Source organism: Bidens hawaiensis, unplaced genomic scaffold (genome assembly GCF_021521415.1).
Source record: "Bidens hawaiensis isolate Kalapana, Puna unplaced genomic scaffold, B.hawaiensis_p1.1 tig00014542_1, whole genome shotgun sequence".
Taxonomy (NCBI): Eukaryota; Viridiplantae; Streptophyta; class Magnoliopsida; order Asterales; family Asteraceae; genus Bidens; species Bidens hawaiensis.
In genome coordinates, this window is record NW_027492269.1 from 460,001 (window position 1) to 485,096 (window position 25,096).

The window sequence follows — 25,096 nt, forward strand, 5'->3', positions numbered from 1 at the left end:
CGATCGAATTGATCGAGTCATGTAGGAACAAGGTTCAAGTCTACCGGTCTGTTAGGATGCCTCAGCTGCATACATCACTGCACTTCCACTTGACACCTATCGTAATGATAAACGGCTCGTCTCGCCGTAACCTTCTCTTGAATTCTCAAAACTTCTGTCGCTCCATCCCCGCAGGGGCAGAGAACCCATCGCTGTCTCGGCTGTGCTACCGGAGGCTCTGGGGAAGTCGGATCTATGTTAACATGGAGAAATTTGATTTGTATTTTATTTGGCTTGTGTGTTTTTTTAAGAAAAACTATCACATACAACATTGAGCATATATTTTGGTAAACAAGAGTATTGTTTTTTCTAATTGTACATATAATACATTTTTAAATTTGTGCTAAAGTTAAGGCATATTTAAAACAAGTTTGGAAGGAACCAGATTGGGTTTAAAACCGGGTTGGAGGCAAGAATGTTCAGCTCGATCAAACTGCTTTGGATGGGAATGAAACAAGTTTGAGACAAAAAAAGTTTGTTTTTGACATGTTTTCAAATCGGGTAGGGTTAACCGGTCTGAGGGAACGAGACAACGAACCGGTATACGAACTAGCGGGTTGTGTCGGGTCCTTAACGGTTTGAGTCAAACCGGTTTTACACTTTTATGTTGTTGTAGTGTGTCTGGTTATAAACTGGGTTGGCAGGCCTAAATAGTTTTTTTACACCTCTAAGTGGAACATGAATGATAATGAATACTTGGGAGTTTGGGACATCATTTTGCATTTTTGCATGCATAGGCCCAATAAACAACACCTTGAACTCTTGAAGTAAAGTGAATTAGAGGTGCACATAATCGGGTACTGTTAAAAACCCGAACCGGTTCGGAACCAGTTTTTTTCACACCGGGTAAAAAATAGGACCGGTTCCAGTTAGGAACCGGGTCAGTTCCTGACCCGAACCGATGTCCCGAAATGCCAACTTTTAGGAACCGGGTAGGGTAGAAATCGGGACCGGGTATTACGTAAAAACCGATTCCGCCGGTTTTTTTTGAAATTCAAATAAAATAGCCGTTACAAACCGGTTCCAACGGCTATATAGCCGTTTTTGACCGTTGGAACAGGTTTTTTTACTATATAAAGCTTAAAAACATACTATAAATAGCAATGTGTTGTGTGTTGTTAGTTAAACCACTTTCAAAACTATATAACACACTCTAAATCACAATTAAGGTTAAACCGACAAGAAATAGCAACTAATGACGACGTTGTTATGGTGATCGAAACAACACGATGCCCCGATGTTTGGGTTCATTACGATTTGTGTGTCATGACCGACGCACAAGAGATGGGTCGTTGCAAATATTGCTCGAAGTTTCTTAAAGCAGGGTCCAACTCGACATTACGAAAACATACGAATAAGTATTGTCGTGAGAAAAGAAGTTTGGATGCCAAAAAAGCGGAAGTGGGAGAGTTTTCCGGCTCTACAACCCAAGCATCTACCGCCGGTAACAACGCTTAATCGTTGTAGAACGCTGGATTAAAACGACGGACGTTGTTTTTTAGTTGTAGTTGTTATGTGTAGTATCGTTATGTTTTAATAATGTGGAATCGTGCTTTAATTGTGTTCCACATAGTTTGCAACGAGCCTTTTGATCACCATCGACATTGACAACCAAATCCCAATTCTTCCATATGTCTTGGTTGCGGTTATGGGTGACTACCGCAAGAACTTGTGGGTCATCTATAGCACGAACGGGTTCAACAAAAACATTCTTCTTAGCCTTGTTGTTAGTTTTTTTGGTGGGTGCCATAATATTATTGAGTCGGATGGTCGGGTTTGCTAAACGAGAAGTATTTTAGTTTGTTTTTGAGTTTGGTGGTGAAACAAGTGGTGGAAAACAAGTTATATGTAGGTTTTGGGCATCAAAAACCGGTTCCAACGGCTATATTACCGTTGGAACCGGTTACAACAGCTAGTAAATTCTTAAAAACCGGTTCCGACGGTAATATAGCCGTTGGAACCGGTTACAACGGCTATATTTCTCTCGAAAACCAGTTCCAACGGCTATATTACCGTCGGAACCGGTTCCAACGGCTACTTTGACCATTAGTTGATTTTAAAAAAAAAACCCGCCAGAACCAGTTTTTTCGGGTAGGAACCGAACCGGATACAATTTGGAACCGGATAGGAACCGTTTGGAAATATAATTAGTGGAACCGGGTATGGATTTCGGGTTTAAAAATACCCAGACCGGGTATATGGTCAATCGGGTAGGAACTGGAACTGGTTCCGGGTCGGTTCCACCGGTTCGGTTCCGGAACCGGTTTTTTTGCGCACGTCTAAAGTGAATAGAAGGCACATTTTGCAACCTCAAAATCGTGATATTGGGCCGTGTTAAACAAAAACGGGTGGTTGCCTGGTTGGTGTTGGTTAGTCAAAATCTGTCTTTTGGAACAAGTGAGAGGGTAGTTGACTTTTAGAAGAATCAAAAGCAAAATATTCTAATCATCAAATTGTTAACTCATTTGTATAATAATGCTGAATTTTCATAGTATTAATATTAAAGTCAGTTTACCTAAAGAGGAAATGTTTGACAGGTAGCATGTAGCCATATATATTCATTTAAGAGGAAAAGTAATTGTGTATGAGTGTATCAATTGTGTATCAATAGATTGTTATGAGTGTGCGTGTTTAACTTATTCTGTAGTGTTCTCATGTGTTTTTGTAAATATGTTTTTTATAAACATTTTGAGATACAATAAACATAATTTTTTAAACACACATAATTCTTAATTAATTTTCGTTAAATCATTACGCTACTAAACAAGATAGATAAAATATTCATACATTTGAAAAACTTTCACTATCACGTAATGGCATAAACCATAGAGTGTGTAACATTATTATTTTATCATAGGCCTCTTTCAACCAAACTCACTCCTCTGTCTTGACAGCATCCACCGGTACCGATCTTAAAAATTGAAAAAAATCAGTACCGGCATCTTAAAAATTGAAGAGGTAGGTCCCAGCAGAGCCCAGTTGGACCCGCAAGACTCACCTAAAACAGGGACGTCTGCGCAGTGACCAACTGCTCCAGCAGAACCCACCATGCTCAAAGAACCTTATGCGCAGTACGCCAGCTGTACCCGCAGGGAAAGCCTCCCAATGGTGAAGTACCCCGCCTGTTCCCGCAGCTGCGGATACAAGCCATCAGGGAAGGCTACCCGCACTAACAGCAAGGCTACACGCACAAGGCATTCGTTACTTCAGTAGTCACATGAAGGAATGAGCAAGGCGGGAACACTCCAGCCTAAATGAGCCAGTCCGTATGCTTCTGGAAGGTCTTTCGTACTATACCTATTAAGGTATGGGCGGAACAGACAATTTGACCAGAGCAGCCCATGAACTAATCACAGGGTGACAGCTCACCGACAACAATACGAGGAGGAGCACCCTCTAGTACTGTTTGTCACTATTAGCCGCTGCCTACTCACCAACCCTTACGAGGGGACGTGCGCAGCCTACAGTTGGTGGAACAGTGCATAGCCGGCAGTAAAGGAACAGTATACAGCCGACCTTATTACTGTTGGCCGTAACCTATCCACCAACCAGCATGGCCTGTGCGTACGTCCACTGTTGGTAGAACAGGAATACTATTCAGCCGGCTGTACCTGCTTGGAAACCTACCTTCGGCTATAAATACTCCAACACCTTAGAATGGTAAGGACATCATCTGATATCTCAATCTTATCTAGCAATCTCTTAATATACTCTTAGATTCAGAACAATCTAGTCTGATTCTCACGCCGGAGGGTGGTCACAAGGAGGAACCCCCCCCCCCCCCTTCTCAGTGACGAGCTTACGGTGTCTGTTTTGCAGGTCTCCTGAAGAACAACCTTCTCAGCTAGATCTCATCCGTGGGAAACATTACTTAACCCCCAGATTATCTATAATCTGTCCAGGGTTCACTTAGTGTTTCTTCACACATAATTCTTAATTAATTTTCGTTAAATCATTACGCTACTAAACAAGATAGATAAAATATTCATACATTTGAAAAACTTTCACTATCACGTAATGGCATAAACCAGAGTGTGTAACATTATTATTTTATCATAGACCTCTTTCAACCAAACTCACTCCTCTGTCTTGACAGCATCCACCGGTACCGATCTTAAAAATTGAAAAAAATCAGTACCGGCATTTTATACATAAATTGTGAAAATCGGTATCGAACCGTACTAGTACCAGTAACGAAAGTTCAAAACTTAATACCGATTCGATACCAGTCAGGGCCGTCTTTGAGGCATGGCAGGGTAGTCGACGGCCACATGCCCGACACCCCGTTAGGCCCGAAATTTTTTTTTCAAAAAAAAATTATATGTATTTTTATCAAAAACATGTGTATAATCAATGTTTCAACACAATTACATAACCACTAGCTTGGTCTAATGGTAAAGGGGTATGACATCTAACCAAAAGGATGTGGGTTCTAGTCTTGTTTAAGACAATTTTAAGCTTATTTTTATACAAAAGTTTTTTACACACTACTTAAATCATAATCAAATAAGCCCATTTATAATTAAATTGTTTAAACCCAACACAATTTTTTTTTTACTTAAGGCCCAAAAATAAGTTCGTTTTTGACCCAAAAACTTTTTCATCTTTTCGGAGCCGGCCTTGATACCAGTACGCTAGTCCACCCTACCCGACCCCTATCTTTTTTTTTTCACAACCTTACACAACATTTTTCATAACTTTATCACACTTAAAAAAAAAAGGAAAATTATTAACTAATTTAATTATGAGTAATCATTAACCTACTTTCACAGACACAATATTGAGCCACTATACACACAAATTAAATTAAAGAACCCCCTTTACACATTCTGAAGCAGCAGCAGCAGCAGCAGCAGCATCTCTTTCAACCTTCTCCTGTTTCCGGTGATCGGAAACCAGTAAGCACCGATTATTATTATTATTATTAATTTCTCATTTTTATCCTCCATTAACTCAAATCAATAACTCACCTAATCATATTAATCAAACATATATTAATCATTTCACATTCGCCATACATCATATTCTACAATTAGTTTTTCACGCTCATAATTTCCGATGCATAACTGTTACAAATCCGACGTCGTTTTGTTAACTGCGAATCATTTCGATGCTTGCATATATTTGATATGTTACGGCTAGGTTTTATACAATATGTATTGATGTGTAATTGTTACCGATCCGATTTCGTTAGGATCCGTTAGTTAGTTTCGTAAATTGCTTATTATTATTAGTGCTTATTAATTGTGCTATGTGTTTGAATTTGTATTTGAAGTCTAGGTTATTGCTTAGTGAAACGTATTTAGTATGTTACGGTTAGGCTTTTCGCGTGCTTGTAGATTTTGATGCTGGAAATTCCATATGCATCTACCGTACGTTGCCTGTCTAGAGTTGAGCCTTGGGATTTGACGGCGGACTTCGTAATTGTTACAGATTCAGCGTCATAAGTATCCGTTTGTTAGCTTGTCCGTGGTTTGTAATTTTGTTCTGTGTTTGAATTTGAAATCTAGGTTATTGTTTTGAAAAATTGTTGATTATGCTTTATGATTTGTTTATTAGCTTCTTCGTGGTTTGTAATCGCGTTCTGTGTTTGAATTTGTAATTGAGAAACTGTTAATTATACTTTATGATATGTTTATTAGCTTCTTCGTGGTTTGTAATCACGTTCTGTACTTCTGTGTTTTCATTTGAAATCTAGGTTATTGTGTCAATGAGCTGTTAATTATACTTTATGATCCGTTTGTTAGCTTCTTCGTGCTTTGTAATCACGTTCTGTGTTTGAATTTGTAATTGAGAAACTGTTAATTATACTTTATGATATGCTTATTAACTTCTTCATGCCTTGTAATCGCATTCTGTGTTTGAATTTGAAATCAAGGTTATTGTTTGGAGGAACTTTCATTTATACTTTATGATTTGTTTATTAGCTTCTTTGTGCTTTTTTATCGAGTTCTCTGTTTGAATTTGAAGTCCAGGTTATTGTTTCGAGAAACTCTTAGTTATACTTTATGACCTGTTTATTAACCTTTTCGTGTTTTAGTGGTATTTTGTCTTTGAATTTGAAATCTAGGTTATTGTTTCGAGAATTTGTTAGTTATACTTTATGATCCGTTTGTTAGCTTCTCCTTGGTTTATAATTGCGTTCTGTGTTTGAATTTGAAATATAGGTTATTGTTTCAAGAAACTGTTAATTGTACTTTATGCGTTCTGTACTTTATTAGCTTCTTAGTGGGTTGTAATGGCTTTCTGTGTTGAATTTGAAATATAGATGACTGTTTTGAGACAGTGTTAATTATCGTTTGTGATCCGTTTGTTAGATTTTTCGTGGTTTATACTATATAGTCGCGTTCTGTGTTTTGAATTTGAAATCTAAGTTATTGTTTCTAGGAGCTGTGAATCACACGTTCGTTACGCAATCTGTCGTACTTGAAGCTTTTGAGGTACAATTAGAAAGATGTGGGGGATTTTGAGGCAGAAAGTTGGAGATACTGGATTATCACCTCAGGTAAATGAGTTGATGTAGCATCTGATTTAACAAATTAAAATGTTGTTAGTAGGAAAACTGTTTGATGCTTTGTGTTTATTTAGGGTTTGGGGAATCAGATGTTGAGATTAAGGCCTGCAACATCAGCTGTGAGAGATTACTCAGCTGCAACTAAAGAGGTGATTGGAGTTTTGCTTATGCTTGTTTATTATCCTAATTTGTATTTATTTTTTCTGCGTAACTACCCTAGAGGATATCAGACAGTTGGTTGTTTAAGGAGTTAAGGTTGATATGGACTTTGACATATGTGAGAAGAAATTGCCAATAAAGGCTAGAATTATAGTTTGGTTTTGATATGTTGCAGTAGAAATAAAAGTTACAAATACTCGATGTAAATGCTATTTAGCAAGTTCAAGAACTATCTGGCTTATTTATATAGGGATAGATTGACAAATGGTTCTCATAAATAGTTTTTTTTTTGTTCATTTAATGAAACAAATGAACATGAAGACGTTTCCCGTTTGTTCATTTATGTCTGTGAACGTTTGTTTGCATTCTTTCATTGACGTTTGTTTATGTTTTTTGGTTTATGTTCATTTATGATTGTTTGTTACATACACGCTTAACATTTTTAGGCTAATTACAATGCATTATTGTTTATCAATTTAAAATATCACCAATTACAATTTAGTTTAGTTTTATTATTATTTTTAGTTCCAACTTATCGATGTTCTTCATCGATGTTATGTTTGCTCATTTAGGTCTGTGAACCGTTCGTTTATACTGTTAAGTATTATATACTATTAACTTATTAAGTATTAACGAACATAAACGAACACCAACACGAACAAGAAACTCTGTTCGATTTTTTGTTTGTGACGGATCATTTGTTCAGTTTGATTTATTATTCAAATTGTTACAGATGACAGTACGAGATGCTCTGAACTCTGCTCTTGATGAAGAAATGGCTGCTGATCCCAATGTTTATGTTATGGGCGAAGAGGTAAAAGTCTCTTTATTAAAAGCTACTAAGAGCTCTATTTTTATTTATTTGATGTTTATCTTTTTATAATGCGCAGGTAGGAGAATACCAAGGTGCATACAAGGTTAGAATTTTATGCTTCTCAGTTCTCTCAGATTCTACAAATTAAATAATATAAATTTATGTGTTCTTGTCTCACCAGATATATTTTTCATTTTGTAGATAACCAAGGGATTATTGGACAAATTTGGTCCAGAAAGGGTTGTTGATACCCCTATCACGGAGGTATGCAAGTTATTCCCATCAGTTTTACTATATATTTTAACTTTTAACCGCTTATAGCTTTTATATATTTGTTCATATATTTCAGGCTGGATTTGCTGGTATAGGAGTCGGTTCTGCATATCATGGTTTGAGGCCCGTGATCGAGTTTATGACTTTCAACTTCTCTATGCAGGTTTCATTTTCAGTCTTAATTCTCTTTATAATTGTTATTCCTATTTTATTCTTCACATTTTGGTGATATTTTGCAGGCGATTGATCATGTCATCAATTCTGCAGCAAAGTCAAACTACATGTCTGCTGGCCAAATTAATGTACCCATTGTTTTTCGTGGGCCAAATGGGCCCGCTGCTGGTGTTGGTGCTCAACATTCACAGGTTGGCTGTTTGACCTGACTTGACTCTTTTCTTTTAGTTTCACATCAATTGCCACATGTGGTTCCCACACGAGTGATATCAATGTTATGCAGTGTTATGGTGCATGGTACGGGTCGGTACCTGGTTTGAAAGTACTTGTACCTTACTCTTCTGAAGATGCTCGTGGGCTTCTTAAAGCTGCAATTAGAGACCCTGATCCCGTTGTTTTTCTTGAAAATGAGTTGCTGTGAGTAAACCGTCACATTATTGTTTTAACATTTATTGCTCATTATTGTTACAATTCCTTTGATTCTTTTATTTATAGATATGGTGAATCTTTCCCTGTTTCCGCTGAGGCACTTGACTCAAGTTTCACTCTTCCTATCGGAAAAGCAAAGGTTTATCACCAAATCTGATTTAACTTCTTTTTAAAAATTGTTGTTCATTTTATTGGATTTGCTTACTGTATTTATTTGTTACAGATTGAAAGAGAAGGCAAAGATGTCACAATTACAGCTTTCTCTAAGATGGTTGGCTATGCTCTTAAGGTTTGTTGGAACAGTTATTATTGCCTATGAGGCGGTTTTTGTCGTTATATATATATATATGTGTGTGCGTGTGTGTGTTTGTGTGTGCGTATTGACTACTATTGAGAATTGCGAGAACCGCATAATAACTTGTATTTTATATGCGCGCACACACACATACGTCATTTCAGAATTTTCAAATATTTTAAGAAATGTTAGATTTTTAGCACCCAACCGTATATATACGGGCTTCTAATCTGTTATAATTGTGTTGTGCAATTTTAGGCCGCTGAAATACTTGAAAAAGAAGGCATAAATGCAGAGGTAATAATATCTCATCACTAAAAGCAAATTATTTTTCTTTTAATAAAAAGACATTATGCTTATATAAGTAAAAGTTGCAAAATATTTCAGGTTATAAACTTGCGGTCTATTCGACCACTAGATCGAGCCACAATTAATGCCTCAGTCAGAAAAACCAACCGCCTCGTCACTGTTGAGGAGGGGTTCCCTCAACACGGCATTGGTGCTGAGATCTGGTATCGTCTATTTTCCAGATTAATTTCTCTTAATAATAATAATTAGTTTATGTGATAAGTTTGATTACAAAATTAAATTATTATAAGAGTAAATTACACGGATGATCCTTGTGGTAAGGCCATGTCACGGTTTTGGCCGGTTCTTTTCAGAAACTACATCTACCGAACGTTTGGTCTTTAACGGTTTAATCAACTGACATGACTTTTTTACCCTTACCCTGCTGCAGTGCATCGGTTGTTGAAGACAGCTTTGGTTATCTAGATGCACCGGTTGAGAGGATTGCAGGGGCTGATGTTCCCACGCCTTATGCTGCCAATCTCGAGAGGATGGCTTTCCCTCAGGTAAAGAAATCTTTATTATTATTATTATTATTATTATTATTTTAATATTTGCTATTAATTTTTATAAATTATGTATATATATATATATATATTTGGCAGATTGAGGATATTGTCCGGGCGGTTAAGAGGGCATGCTACAGGTCAGTATAGGTACTTCAAATGCTTCTTGAAGGATATCAAACCGCTGACTCTTTTTGTTTTGAGAATGCACCAAACTCGATTTTTGAGGGAGTAAATTGTAAAAGTCGGAAGCTTCATTTTTTACTTCCTGGTGTATCGTGTGAATTAAACATGTCGAAATCTCTCTGCGCATGAATTATTGATTCAATAAGGCTGGATGCAAATGCAATGCAAAAGATCTCGTGTTTTGGGTTCTTGACATGTATTTCCTTTAATAAAACAAAGTTTACTTAGAAAACCGAGAATATGAAAACTTAAACGATAGTCATAAGATCTAAATTTGCATGTTAAAACAAGGTTTGCTCGAAAGAAGTTACAATTAGTTATTGAGCAAGTTGAAGGGGCTAAGTGAGAATGTTTTCGTTTGAATGTTTATAGTGATCGATAGTAGGTTTGTTTAATTGCATGTTTATCTTTTTAGTTTGTAAGTCTAGAAACTTAAGAGCAGTGTTGTAAAAAGCGCTAGTCGGGTGGTGGGGTGGTGACTATCGATTAATGGGGTTTTATCGAGATTAATCGGGATTAATTGGATCAGATTTTAATGTATATTTTCAGTTTTATATATACACGCACACATTTTTATATGTAATTTTTAATTTTATACATACACAAACATATTTTGGCTATAAATCGGCTGGAATCTTGATGGAAACCGCTAGTTTATGTTGCAATCTCACTGGAAACCGCTGATTTTGGTTGAAATCTAGCTGAAAACCGCCGATTTTGGCCGGATTTGACCATTGACCGATTAATTAACAGATTGGCCCAAAATTAATCAGTGAAGTGAAGACTAGCTATTAATCGAGGATTAATCGGTGCCTAGTCGAGATTTTTGCTACACTGCTTAAGAGTTTTGAGTTATAGTATGGTTAGGAAGTTAATTGATATAAATAGACGGTTAGAGTTTTGAGTTATAGTATGGTTAGGAAGTTAATTGATATTAGGTGTCAAAGAGTCATTATGTATTCGTGTTTCTTGGGCTTGATTTCCAAAACAAATAGGCTTAAGTTCAAATTACCAATTTCTATTTATAAGGTTTTATCACGGATACATAGTACGGTTGCATCACATATACATATATAGTATATATATCACAAGAGATTGAAACTAGATAGCATCATAACACAATACACTAGACAAGTACTAGTAGTAGTAGTAGTGGTGGTACTTCATTTGACCACCATTAGTTATTTTGTGTACTTTGCAGTTCCTCCAAACATGATCAGTTCCGGTCACTATCATCGTACCTAACCGAACCCATAAGTTCCGGTCCTTCAAGTCTTGGATTGTTCTTGAAACTGAATCAAAAACAGCTTTCACATATTTATTACAAATTTACAAGGGCCACATTTAGTACACAACAGTTTTAAGTAAAGAATTATAGGACCACGTAAAGACGTGGTATGCAAAGGTTAAATCAATGCAAAGACGATAAACAAGATCGTTAAAAATGGTACAAAATATCACATGTATAGCAATAGTTGTGTATAAACATTTTTAGCATTTTTCTATTTAAAAATTGGAATTGTATAAACATTATATAATTATATTCATTTTTGGATATATTTAGTTATCTATAGATATACAATATGTGAACAAATCAGGCATGTTTATAATTTTTTTTATTTTTACATATTTTGGGAGGATCTGATTATTTTGTTAAGTATGAATGTGGAAGTTCTGGTTATTCGTTAATAATATTTATGGTTTTCGCTTAGTCAGATTCAAAGAAAATAATGTAACTAATTACAAACTATATCAAGAAGACTCACCTTTCTTCTGTCAACTTAGAGAAAGAACCCCAAGTCGGAAACGTGCCGCATAAATCATTACTCGATACGTCGCTGCAATAAGTTAAACTATAAATAGAAAATAATGAACCCGAACAAAAGTTTTAGAGATTGGGTGAGCTCACAAAATCTTAAGGTTAGGAAGCTTGGTAAGATCTCTTGGAATTCTTCCTGTCAATTTGTTGCCGTTGAGTCGCCTGCATTTATCGTTCACGGTTTTCTGTTTATTTGAGTTGTCTTCAACCCATTTAATGATGAAACGGGTCAAACAGGCCAACCCATTTAAAAGTTGTAGTCTTAATTTAAAGTATATCTATATTTTATTTAAAATGGGCAAAAAGTGTTTTAGGTCAACCAACCTGTTTTGACATGTACCAAAAATACGTGTCAAAAACCACTAGCACCTTACTAGTTCACTGATCAAACCTGCTTAAAAAACCAAACGCCATAAAAAATAATCTAAAAAAGTAAAAACAAAATATGGAGCTACCATATCTTTTGGTGTCGAGTTATAATGTTAACAAAATATAAAGCCTGTATCAAGCAAAAGACGGAGCCGAAGGAGTAAATGATAATTTGGAAAGGTAAATAGTACAATTTTTTTTTTCCAAAATCCGGTCAACCATTGGTCGGGTTTTTTGAGAATAGTGGTTTTGACTTTTGACAAGTTATCTGACCTGACCTGACCCATACTAACCCACCCATTTTCCCACCTCTATAATGTATTGTATATTTGTATATATGAAATATATAAGTAAAAACATACATGAATTTGATATGGGAAAGCTTGGAAAGAGAATTAGGTATAAAACCAGTGAGGTTATTATGGAAAAGATCTAAGCTTATAAGATTCTTAAGTCCTCCAAGTTGAGATGGTATTGTCCCCACAAAATTGTTCCTATACAATTCCCTGCAAACAAACACACCACCTAAACATGTAAGAAGCGAACCGAGCATTAAAAGAACGCTATGACCCAAAAGCCCGTCGAGTTAATATAACATAATTCAAAAGAACTTAAAAGTGTAACGATGAATAATAAAATCTTGTATTTATGGAAAAGGACACTGATAAAGCTAACCAACTAATGATAATAGTAAAACAAAACATTAAATATAAAATACTGACTAATAAATAAACGTACAGATAAATGATAAATCAAATAACTATTATTATGATAATAGATAATAAACTCGGATAAAAACTTACAAGTATTCAAGACGCTCAAGTTTCCCCAATTCAGGAATGAGATTACCCGACAACTTCGCATTTCCAAGATCACTACACTCAAAATATATAACATAAAGAGAACATATTAATATTAATAGTACTTTAAATAACAATAAACCCTATAGTAATTAATCAACATAACATAAACAAGTCTAGTAATATATTATCTCATGAATAGTATCTAATAGTAATCTACTAAATTAAAGAAACCTTAAACGAGTCTAAGCTTACAGTCGGGTAACGTGGTTATCCGAATCACAAGTAACATGAAACCAAGTACATGGATCAACTAAAGTTGGATCCCAGCTTTGAAGAACATTGGTGGGGTCATTCACTGCTCTTCTCAAAGCATACAAAGCATCACCTATTTAAACATTCACTTATTGATCAATAATAAATTAATAATATTCAAAACAAAAAGGTGTTTAGATCAAAAGTTTATTTACCTTCAATGTTTGCATATGTAAATATGAATATATGAAGAACAAGAACAAGAACAAGATGAATAAAACTTGCCATTCTTAGCAAGTTTTAAAAGGTTTGAGTTGTGTTTTTGTGTACTTGAAGAAGCTTTAAATGGAGAGTGAGTTGGTGCGGTGGGAATTTATGGAGACAAATACCCAACAATATTATTAATATTTTAATAATTTTAAATAAAATAAAAAAGAAATTGGTTTGCTTTATGGGTTATATATACCCAAACACAATATAATGACCGTCCAATGTAAACTAAAAAGAATCTATGTTGTTTTTGACTTTTTTTTTCTTTTTTTTAAGAGAAAGAATATTATGGTTTTAGAATGATGTTATGTTGTTTAATGGATGTTTGCTAGCATAGTGTATGTCCTTTCTATTGTGGTATGATATTTATGGGTATTGATTCCTATTACGATATAAAATAATTAGGTAGTGAGTTGTTATGTTTAACTTATTTAATAGGAATATTGGATTTTAATAATTCTTATTTAATGGTATTTGCCGATAATAATCCCTATTCATTTTATCGTCACTGACGATCTCAAATTCAAAAACGTTGGCCCTCAATGGTCCCCCGTTAAAAAGGACTTAACGACGTTATACTTTTTTCCGAATTTCAAACTAAATTTTTAGGGTTATTAATCGGAAGGAAGATGCGGGCCGAATAATATAAAACTTAGCTCCAAACAATGATCCAACCGACTTGATTTTGGTTAATTGTAATTTCAAACACCCGAATTGAATCATTGTTTCATCATTTTGAAGCACTGTTTTGAACTATGTTTTATACCAACCGAATCGTATCCTCCTAACGAACAAAAGCCCTAAAACATTGGTTGAAATTCAGAAAAAACTATAACGACGTAAGTCATATTTAACAGGGGACCATTGGGGGCCAACTTTTTTGAATTTGGGACCGCCAGTGGCGATAAAATAAATAGGAATTATTATCGGCCAATACCATTTAATAGGGATTATTAAAATCCAAAATTCCTATTTAATAAGCATATCGTATTTGGGTTGGCATGTTTACTATTATGGTATGATACATATGAGTATTGATTCCTGGTACAATATAAATATAACGAGGTTTTGAGTTGTTATGCATAACACGTTTAATAAGCATGTCGTGTTTAATTAAGTAGCCAAGTAGGTCATGTTGGGGTTCCCCATTAACCTGCTTGCTTAAATAAAAGTTTATAGTTTACAAAGTTCAATAATTGATGTTTAATATAACTTGTTTAACACATTCATTAATTGATTCAAACCATTTAATATGGCACTAGTATATTAAAATGGGTTAAACGCGTCGTGTTTAAGTTACACGATTTTAAGTTTAAGTTTGTCATGGTTAGCATTGATTTTTTTCACACCCATAAACTTATGTGTAATCTTCGACTTCAAAGATTCAACCAGACCACTTGATGTTTGACAAGAAGGCAATATAATATTCTTTTAATTGTTACAACACAAAACTCGTATACATTATCCAACACGAAATCAAACAAACTAACTCACAAGCATGGCCAAAGTAATAAATAAGACTCACATTTTATTTTATTTTATTTTTTAACATACACCGTCCCTTAGATGTGGTTCTTTTTAACTCCCATGAAAGCTTGGTGTTAGACCTAAAAGAAAGTTCACGTTAGGTCTACCTGTATCAAGATAGTGTGGTGAAACATATAAAACTTACCTTAATATTTTGATGTGTATCCAAAATATGTTGCAATTCTTGTACAACCCTTCTCATATCCATCCTTTCCGATGGAGAATCAAGAGTGCATGATATTCCAATCTTCAATATTAAAGCCAAACACTCCTCAATTTTCTTTACATTTTTTTCCCTATTTCGCATAGAAGTATCATTCTCTTCATAAACATTTAGCATACTAGCATCAATAGCATCCATTACATGGTCTGGCAAGGCCATGGAAACAAATTTATGAAGGCTAAGACTCTCTTTAAAAATGATGTCAGTCGGTTTTTTCCCTGTCATGACTTCTAGTAATAACAGTCCAAAACTGTATACATCTCCACTGCTTGACATCTTATTTCCGAGACTGTACTCTGTAATTTATAAGCAGGTAATTTAGATAAAGGTAATGCTACAAGTAAATACATATGGAAGTCTAATTTACCTGGAGCAACATAACCGATTGTTCCTCTAATCCTGGTTGAGCTGTCTTGACATGAGGTTCAAGTAAACGAGTTAAACGAAATCTCCAACATGAGCCACCATATTATCATCGAGTAGAATGTTGCTAGGTTTCAAGTCACCGTGAACAATAGGTGGTATGCATTGATTGTGCATATAATCAAGTGCAAATGCTACACCCATGAGAATATTTATTCTTTGAAGAAGGCTGAGTGCGAGTGTGCCTTCACTTGAATGCAACCAATCTTGTAAACTCCCTTTAGGCATGAACTTGTATACCAAAGCTTTGAAATCATTTTCTTGAAAGTCAATGCTTGAGCAGGAAGTTATAATCCTCAACAGATTCCGATGGCGAATGCTTCGCCATGCTTCACACTCCCTCATAAAGCTACTTTGAGCTCCTCGATTTTGAAGATGTTGAACTTTAACCGCAACAATCCTATTATCATACACATCAAGGATTCCTTTAAAAACGAAACTGAACCTACCTTTACCAATCAAATTTGCTTCACAAAATCCATTGGTATGAAACTTTCAAAAATCGATCTTGATGAATGAGATGGTTTACTCTCTCTTTTCTTCTTAAGCCAAACATATGCTAAACATGCAATGGTGAAAAGTGTGAATGAAATCAAAATGAAAACTACAAACATAGGAACCTTCTTTTTATGTTTCTTTTTCTCCTTGCATTTGGGTAATCCAAGTTCAACAATGCCACCACAAAGTTTACTATTACCTAAAATAGAGTATGCACTTGCATTGGCAAACACTCCTAAAGTTGGCAATTCACCTTCAAAGTCATTATTAGAGAGGTTCAAATATTCTAAAAATAAAAACCTTTCTAAGAATTGAGGAATTTGGCCAGATAAATTAATTTGAGAAATATCGAGTTTCATCAATCCTCTCAAGGAACTTAATGATGGTGGTATCATCCCTTGAAATAAGTTACCATTGAGATACAACCATGTAAGACTAACACAGCCACCAATGTTACTAGGAATATTACCTGATAAATTATTATCAGATAACTCTAGTGCACTTATCATATTGAGGTCTCCAACTTCTGCTGGCAATGGACCAACCAGATTGTTTTTAGATAGATCCAATTCCATGGATAAAGATGAATGTTGAAGTAGTTTTGTAGGTATACTCCCTTCAAGTTTATTGTGATCAAGGAACAACACTAATAGATTATGGCAATTACCCAAACTTGATGGAATAACACCTTCCAACTTGTTTGAATACAATTTAAGTATAACCAATGATGATAAGTTCCCAATGGCATCAGGAATATGCCCTGAAAGTTGGTTTTCATTTAAAGAAAGGCCTACTAGCCTTTTAAAGTTAACGATGGTTGAGGGGATGCTGCCGGTGAATTGATTTGCATGCAAGGACAACTTGGTCAAACCGTCGAGATTACCGATCGAACTAGGGATGTTTCCATGTAAGTGATATTTATATAAGTATATATATTGGAGTTGATTAGTAAGATTACCGATTGATGTGGGGAGCACTCCTTGAAACTTGCAATTTGGAAGACTCAACTCCTTTAATTTGGTGCAATTTTTCAAACTACTAATAAACTTCATTACATCAACTTCTTTCCCTCCAAAGTTGTTATTACCTAATCTTATAATATTAATCTCTTTTTGATTTTCGAAGTTGATTTCCAACTTCCCACTAAAATCATTGTCACTCATTTCAAGATATTCTAACCTTGAACAGTTAGAAATCGATGGTGGAAGAGGTCCTGTTAGTCGGTTATCCCGTAACTGAAAGTAGACAAGATAAGGAAGCATTATGATTGAGGGAGACTACCTGTTAGTTGATTGTCAGACATGCTAAAATGATTTATGAGTGTAAGGTTATAAAGAGAATGAGGGATGTCTCCAATAAATTACAATCCCCAGAGTAAAGTGTATCTATTGTTTTCCAATGGCCTAAGGTGTTTGGAATGCTCCCACCCAATGGATTAAAGGCAATGGAAAACGTTTTCATTGTTGTGATATTTCCCAAGAAAGGCGGTATTCCACCGGTTAAGTGATTATACCCAAGTGATACAACAAGAAGTTTGGAGAGGAGACTAATCTCCTTGGGTATGCTTCCAATTAGATCATTTTCAGAAAGACCAAGCTTTTCAAGATTAAAACAACCAGATATGTTAGTTGGAATGACTCCGCTGAATTTGTTTCCGGACAGACGAAGAAAGTGTAGCCTTGAGAGGCGACCGATTTCATAAGGGATGACTCCCTTAAAGCTACTGTTAGCGAGATTAAGCACACGGAGGAAGCTAAGGTTTGCTACATGAGGAGATAAAAAGCCTTCCAAACCTTGTGAGTCCAAAGCTAAACGAGTCACTCTTCTATGGCGCTTTCCACATGTAACACCAGTCCAATCACAAAAATGAAGAGAACTGTTCCATGATATTGGAGCTCCTTGAGTGACCATGGACTTAATCATGAGTAAGCGTGATGATCGGTCTCATTTCCACGGTCATAGGAAGTTGAGATGGAGGTGAAATTTAGAACTATAATAAGAGTATAAAAGAGCAAATGGCTACGGGAGGAAGATAATAAGGAAATGGTTGGTTGCTTTGAATTCATTTTGGAAATAATCTTATGATCACAAGGATAATTGTTGGCCTTTAATAGGCATGATACCGTAGAGTACATGAGTAACACGACATGAAGAAATTTTCTTGGAAAATTACTTTAGTCTTTAATCACCTTTTTAGTATGCATGTTAAACCTTTTGCACACCAAATGAAGACATTTTCTTGTAAAAGTACTGTAGTGTTATCATTACTTTAAAACACTAAAATATTCGTTCTAAATTACTAGTAGGAAAACGAATATGTTTGAGGTGCGCATGTGACATTGTTATAAAAATTCAGTTATAGGACCGTGTGGAGTGGATAGAGCCCTATAGAGTCGTTTGCGTTATGTGATGTTATGTCATCATAGGAGCTTTTTGATAAAATGGTTGTAGTGGATGGAGTTCATATTATTATTATCTTATTATTATTATTATTATTATACAACTCAAACCAATTAAATAACCAATCAGACCCTATCAATCTTCCCCCATCCGACGCTTTGTGCCCCCCCGGCCCACCTGCAGTGTTGCCCTGCTTTTTGGGGCTTTTTGGTTGTGGGAAGCACCCCACTACAGGTGGTGTAATACGCAATATATTAACATAACTAGGATAGAGCCCGTGTTCCACACGGGTGGAAAATAAATAAAAAATGGTTATATTTAATACTTAAATTCAGTTATTTCATATAATAATTTTTCTTTATGACTTTTTAATAAGTTTTTGATATATTATGCATTATAATTTTAAGTTGAAAACCAAAGGTGTTTGATTTATTTTAAAAATAAAACATATATTAAATATTGTGTGTATAAAAATAATATTTATAACAAAATGTTTACAAAGATTTAAAAATAAATTTACAAAAACTAAAGTTCTGTTGTAAAATAAAATAAATAAAAGTATATTATATTTTAAAATAAAAAAAGAGAAATTATTTAACAATTTTAAATGGTTATGTTAAAGAGATATGAGAGGACAATGTGATATTATGAATTACAGAATTATTAACAATTAAATATTATTTTGATTTTATACTTGAAGAGAAATTGCATGTATATATGTTAAGTAAAAAAATATAACACAAGTACCACTTTAGTGAATTGGGTAAGCACCATTGGTTTGAAACATGAGGTCTTGGGTTTGAATCTCGTATCACAAAATAGTTTATTTTTCAAAATTTTATAAAACTTTACGGGTCATGAGTTATAATAGGGAAAACGGATCATGGGTCATGATTAGTTTCGTTAATATATATAAATATAATTCCATATGTTTAAAATATAATATTATTGAACGAATTAAAGTATTATAAATAATTAAGTGTAACACGACATTTAAGTTTAACCAGTTTGTTAGATCGGATGTGAACAGACTTCGGAAATATTAGGAAAGAGTAATGATTGATGAATCTCACGTTATGCACGAATGAATAGGTAAAGCATATGCATTTTTGTGGGCATGTGGTGTTGGTTTTCAAGTATGTTATTTTTTTACTTATTTCTAATTTACATTTACTTTGTACAACTAGGTAACAATTTTAACATGCTTCCTACTAGTTGACATGAAACATGCTTCCTACTAGTTGACATCAACGTAAGCCTACTTTAGAATGGTGGAACCCATTTAAAACAATTTTAACCCACTTTAGTAGTGTTACTAGTGAATATGTGACACGTGACATTTTCTAATCGTTCTGAAATTATCATTGGGCTGGTACATGAATATGGGTCAACCAGTTTACCCACATAAGACTATTTTTATACAACCCATCCCAAATAAACTTTGGAAACTAAGAAACTTTTGGGTTCCATGATTCAGTTACGAGCTCAAGAACAAGTCACAAATGAGTATGCTTTGAATGTGAAAAGGCCAATTCTGATCGGCCAATTCAGTCTATGACTCCGCTATACCGAGCTCCGAATCCGATTCTAGACGGGCTACATATTAGAGAGCAATTATAGAGTATCGTATTTCTGAATTTCAAATTCGTAAAGAGCAATCATGAAGTATTGTATTTCTATTATGCATTTATAACAACGATTGGCGTACTTTTATTATACATTTGAAATTTAATTTGATTTTATCTGTTATGTTACTCGACCAGTTACTTACCAAATGTTTTCCGTTTGTTTTGTTTAATATAATTAGCGATACAACTAACCCAAAAATTTTAGAAACTCATGAGAAAATTTTCTAGGCCCCCACTTAATATATACATATTTTTTAAATTGGGGTTACATAATACTTCTTGGTACATTGATCCAAATGCATGACTTCGTGTTAAAACCACTTGTTTCACAAGCATTGGCGAACCCATTGCCATTACATGGGGACCGACCCTATTAAATTTGACGCGGACTCCTTTAAAATTTATGAGTCTATCACTCTTCACAAGAAGGCAATATAATATTATTTTCACGATTACAACACAAAACTCAATAAACTAAAAGTTTATAGTTTACAAAGTTCAATAACTAATGTTTAGTATAACTTGTTTTAACACATTCATTAATTGATTCAAACCATTTAATACATGTCCACAGCTATTTGGCATTAGTATATTAAAATGGGTTAAACACATCGTGTTTAAGTTACACGATTTTTGGTTTAAGTTTGTTATGGTTAGCATTGATTTTTCCCACACCCATAAACTTATGTGTAATCTTCGACTTCAAAGATTCAACCAGACCACTTGATGTTTGACAAGAAGGCAATATAATATTATTTTAATTGTTACAACACAAAACTCGTATACACTATTCAACACGAAATCAAACAAACTAACTCACAAGCATGGCCAAAGTAATAAATAAGACTCACATTTTATTTTATTTTTAACATACACCGGCCATCTCTCAATGTGGTTCTTTTTACTCCCATGGAAGCTTGGTGTTAGACCTAAAAGAAAGTTCACGTTAGGCCTACTTTAATCAAGATAATGTTGTGAAACATATAAAACTCACCTTAATATTCTGATGTGTATCCAATATATGTTGCAATTCTTGTACAACCCTTCTCATATCCATCCTTTCTGATGGAGAATCAAGAGTGCATGATATTCCAATCCTCAATATTAAAGCCAAACACTTCTCAATTTCTTTACATTTTCTTCCCTATTTCGCACAAAGGTTTCATTCTCTTCATAAAAATTTAGCATATTAGCATCAATAGCATCCATTACATGGTCTCGCAAGGCCAAGGAAGCAAATTTATGAAGGCTAAGACCCTTTTTAAAAATGTCGTCAGTCGGTTTTTTCCATGTCATGACTTCTAGTAATAACATTCCAAAACTGTAGACATCTCCACTGCTTGACATCTCATTTCTGAGACCGTACTATGTAATTTATAAGCAAGTAATTTAGATAAAGGTAATGCTACAAGTAAGTACATATGAAAGTCTAATTTACCTGGAGCAACATACCGATTGTTCCTCTAATCCCGGTTGAGCTGTCTTGGCATGAGGTTCCAAGTAAACGAGTTAAACCAAAATCTCCAACATGAGCCACCATATCATCATCGAGTAGAATGTTGCTAGGTTTCAAGTCACCGTGAACAATAGGTGGTATGCATTGATTGTGCATATAATCAAGTGCAAATGCTACACCCATGAGAATATTTATTCTTTGAAGAAGGCTGAGTGCGAGTGTGCCTTCACTTGAATGCAACCAATCTTGTAAACTCCCTTTAGGCATGAACTCGTATACCAAAGCTTTGAAATCATTTCCTTGAAAGTCAATGCTTGAGCAGGAAGTTATAATCCTCAACAGATTCCGATGGCTAATGCTTCGCCATGCTTCACACTCCCTCATAAAGCTACTCTGATCTCCCCGATTTTGAAGATATAGAACTTTAACCGCAACAACCATGTGTTCATATTCATCAAGGATTCCTTTAAAAACGGAGCTGAACCCACCTTTACCAATCAAATTGGCTTCGGAGAAGCCATTGGTAGCCTTGAGAAGTTGATCATATGAAACTTTCAAGAATTGATCTTTTGTTGATGATTGAGACGGTCGACTGTTTCTTTTCTTCTTATGGCAATCATATGCTAAACATGCAATGGTGAAAACCATGGATGAAATCAAAATCACTACTACAAACATAGGAAATTTCTTTATATGTTTCTTTTTCTCCTTGCATTTGGGTAATCCGAGTTCATCAATGCCACCACAAAGTCTACTATTACCCTCAATAGAGTATGCACTTGAATTGGCAAACACTCCCAAAGTTGGCACTTCACCTTCAAAATCATTATATGAGAGGTTTAGATATTCTAATGATGAAAATTTTTCTAAGAATTGAGGAATTTGGCCTGATAAATTGTTTTGAGAAATATCGAGTTCCACCAATCCTTTCAAGGAACTTAATGATGGGGGTATCGCGACTTCAAATAAGTTACCTTTGAGATACAACGATGAAAGACTAACACAACCATCAATGCTACTAGGAATATTACCTGATAAATTATTATCTGATAAATCTAGTGCACTCAACATGTTAAGGTCTCCAATGTCTGTTGGCAGTGGACCAACCAGATTGTTATTAGAAAGATCTAATTCTATGGATAGAGATGAAAGTTGAAGAAGTTTGGTTGGAATACTCCCTTCAAATTTATTTTTATGAAGGTACAACTCTAATAGATTATGGCAATTTCCTAAATTTGATGGGATAACCCCTTCCAACATGTTAAAAGATAATTCAAGTGTGGTCAATGATGACAAGTTCCCAATGGCATTAGGAATCTGCCCTGAAAGTTGGTTTTCAGATAACAAAAATTCTTCTAGCTTTTGAAGGCTAACAATGGTTGAGGGGATGCTACCCGTGAATTGATTCGCATACAACGTCAACCTGTTCAAACCGCCAAGATTACCGATCGAACTAGGGATGCTTCCATGTAACTGATTTTCATGTAAATATATATATTGGAGTTGATTAGAAAGATTACCAATTGATGTGGGGAGCACTCCTTGTAACTTGGAGTTAGAAAGTACCAAGTAGTTTAATCTGGTGCAGTTTTTCAAACTACCAATAAACTTCATTTCATCACTTTCTTTTCTTCCAAAGTCATTATAACTTAATGCTATATAATTTATATGTGTTAGTTTTTCGAACTCGATTTCCAACTTCCCACTAAACTCGTTGTAACTCATTTCAAGATGCTCTAACCTCGAACAATTAGAAATGGATGGTGGAAGAGGCCCAGTTAGTTGGTTATCCCGTAATTGAAGGCGGACAAGATAAGGAAACATTACGATTGTAGGGAGACTGCCTGCCAGTTGATTTACAGGCAAGCTAAAATGAGTTATGAGTGTGAGGTTATAAAGAGATTGAGGGATGTCTCCATATAAATTATAACCACCGCAATAAATTTCTTCTAATGTTTTCCAATGGCCTAAGGTATTTGGAATGCTCCCACCCAATGGATTATCGGCAACAGCAAACACTTTCATTGTTGTGATGTTTCCCAAGAAAGGTGGTATTCCACCAGTTAAGTGATTACTCTCAAGATTAAAAAAACAAGTTTGGGGAGGAGACTAATCTCCTTGGGTATGCTTCCAGTTAGATTATTATGGGAAAGAACAAGCACTTCAAGATTTGAACAACGAGATATGTTAACCGGAATGACCCCGCTGAATTTGTTTTGGTACAGACGAAGAAAACGTAACCTTGAAAGATGACCGAGTTCGTTAGGGGTGACTCCTTGAAAGCTGTTGTTAGCGAGACTAAGCTCATGGAGGAAGCTAAGGTTCCCTACATGAGGAGATAAAGAGCCTTCCAAATCTTGCGAGTCCAATACTAAACGAGTCACTCTTCTATGGCGCTTTCCACATGTAACACCGGTCCAGTCACAAAAATGAAAGGAATCGTTCCATGAGGTTAGAGCTCCTTGAGCGATCATGGACTTGATCTTGAGCAAAGCGTGATGGTCGGTCTCATTTCCACGGTCATAGGAAGCTGAGATGGAGGTGATATGTAGAAATATGATAAGAGCATAAAATAGGAAATGGCTACGGGAGGAAGATAACAAAGACATGGTTGGTTGCTTTGAATTCATTCTAAAGTTCACGAGGATAATTGTTGGCCTTTAATATGCATGTTATCTTAGAGTACTGGACACAATCACACGAAGATACTTTCTTGGAAAGATATTAAATGTTCTAAGTCAACAAGTCTTCTATGACAACCCTGATCGATTTCTTTTGTCCGTTTTATTACATTTATAGTTCGAACTGATATATACTAGTAAAATGTGATTATTATTTTGGAACAAAAAATTGTTCGTTTTAAACTACTATTGGTGGAAAGTTAAATATATTTGACGCATGTTGCATCGTTGTAATAGTTCACATGTAAGACGTATGCGATATTACGAAGCATATATATTTTGTTTATTTAAAAACAGCCCAGTCAAATTCTTCCAGTTGCAGCTTGCGTGTCAGTTATTATTTGAATTTAACGAATTAAGTTATTAAAAATAATGTGTAATACGAAATTTGATATTAGTGAGTTGTTCGTATATGTGCCTATGCGGTAAACTAACGAAAAATTCTAATAAGTTATAAGTTATAACCATATGTCATTTTTTTCATTTATTGTTTCCCTTTTATCCTGAACTTTAATTACTTAATAACTTAAGTTATTAAATCTAAACACTATTTATCATATAAATTCCAACTTTGATAAAGACATGATATCTAAGGTGCTGTTTGTTTTTAAAGACAAAAATTGTCTGCAATCTGATTTCATCTAATTTAATGTCTGCAATTGAAGATGTGGTTCGAAGGTCTGCAATATGAAAATATAATACTGTTTGTTTTATAAACTGAAAATCGTCTGCATAAGCTGAAAATTAGTTACCTATCATATATATTACAGTAGATAAAAGTCATTTAACGTTTGTAGACTGCTAAAATAATTGGTAGTTGTGTACGAACTATGGAAGTGGGTGGTGGTAGACGATTGTGGTAGGCGGTGGACGGTGGGTGGTGGTGATGGATGGTTGTGGTGGTGGGTGGTGGACGGTGATGGTGGTCGACAATGGGTGGCAGTGGTGATGAACGGTGGTGGTGGGTGGTGGGTGGTGGGTGGTTGTGGCAGGTGGTGGTGGTGGTGGTG

At 35.0% G+C, this 25,096-nt stretch overlaps 2 protein-coding genes and 1 pseudogene across 2 annotated transcripts; 1 reads left to right on the plus strand and 2 right to left on the minus strand.

Moving 5' to 3' along the window:
- The first annotated feature begins 4,854 nt into the window (after positions 1–4,854).
- LOC143547027 (pyruvate dehydrogenase E1 component subunit beta-1, mitochondrial-like) lies at positions 4,855–9,956 on the plus strand. Its single transcript, XM_077038551.1, has 15 exons — positions 4,855–4,937; positions 6,427–6,544; positions 6,628–6,702; positions 7,446–7,526; positions 7,603–7,629; positions 7,728–7,790; positions 7,876–7,962; positions 8,039–8,164; positions 8,257–8,390; positions 8,469–8,541; positions 8,626–8,691; positions 8,956–8,994; positions 9,085–9,209; positions 9,437–9,551; positions 9,651–9,956. The coding sequence occupies exons 2-15, from the start codon at positions 6,494–6,496 to the stop codon at positions 9,699–9,701; spliced, it is 1,113 nt and encodes a 370-aa protein (XP_076894666.1). The 5' UTR covers positions 4,855–4,937; positions 6,427–6,493; the 3' UTR covers positions 9,702–9,956.
- A 760-nt stretch (positions 9,957–10,716) lies between these two features.
- Positions 10,717–13,381, minus strand: LOC143547004 (leucine-rich repeat protein 1-like). The gene is made up of 7 exons (XM_077038530.1): positions 13,196–13,381; positions 12,981–13,113; positions 12,729–12,800; positions 12,288–12,431; positions 11,647–11,718; positions 11,504–11,575; positions 10,717–11,029 (listed from the first exon to the last, which is right to left on the minus strand). The coding sequence occupies exons 1-7, from the start codon at positions 13,266–13,268 to the stop codon at positions 10,954–10,956; spliced, it is 642 nt and encodes a 213-aa protein (XP_076894645.1). The 5' UTR covers positions 13,269–13,381; the 3' UTR covers positions 10,717–10,953.
- Positions 13,382–20,910: 7,529 nt separating this feature from the next.
- Positions 20,911–24,250, minus strand: LOC143546995 (uncharacterized; annotated as a pseudogene).
- Positions 24,251–25,096: the final 846 nt, after the last annotated feature.

What these genes read in the sequence shown, in the direction of transcription:
- LOC143547027 (XM_077038551.1), top strand. Translation starts at nt 6,494, where the DNA reads ATGTGGGGGATTTTGAGGCAGAAAGTTGGAGATACTGGATTATCACCT. An exon ending in TTGGTGCTCAACATTCACAG is followed by an intron (nt 8,165 to 8,256) that starts GTTGGCTGTTTG and finishes AATGTTATGCAG; the next exon opens with TGTTATGGTGCATGGTACGG. An exon ending in GGCATTGGTGCTGAGATCTG is followed by an intron (nt 9,210 to 9,436) that starts GTATCGTCTATT and finishes ACCCTGCTGCAG; the next exon opens with TGCATCGGTTGTTGAAGACA.
- LOC143547004 (XM_077038530.1), bottom strand. Translation starts at nt 13,268, where the DNA reads ATGGCAAGTTTTATTCATCTTGTTCTTGTTCTTGTTCTTCATATATTC. An exon ending in GATAACCACGTTACCCGACT is followed by an intron (nt 12,801 to 12,980) that starts GTAAGCTTAGAC and finishes TTTTGAGTGTAG; the next exon opens with TGATCTTGGAAATGCGAAGT. An exon ending in TCTAAGTTGACAGAAGAAAG is followed by an intron (nt 11,030 to 11,503) that starts GTGAGTCTTCTT and finishes TTTTTGATTCAG; the next exon opens with TTTCAAGAACAATCCAAGAC.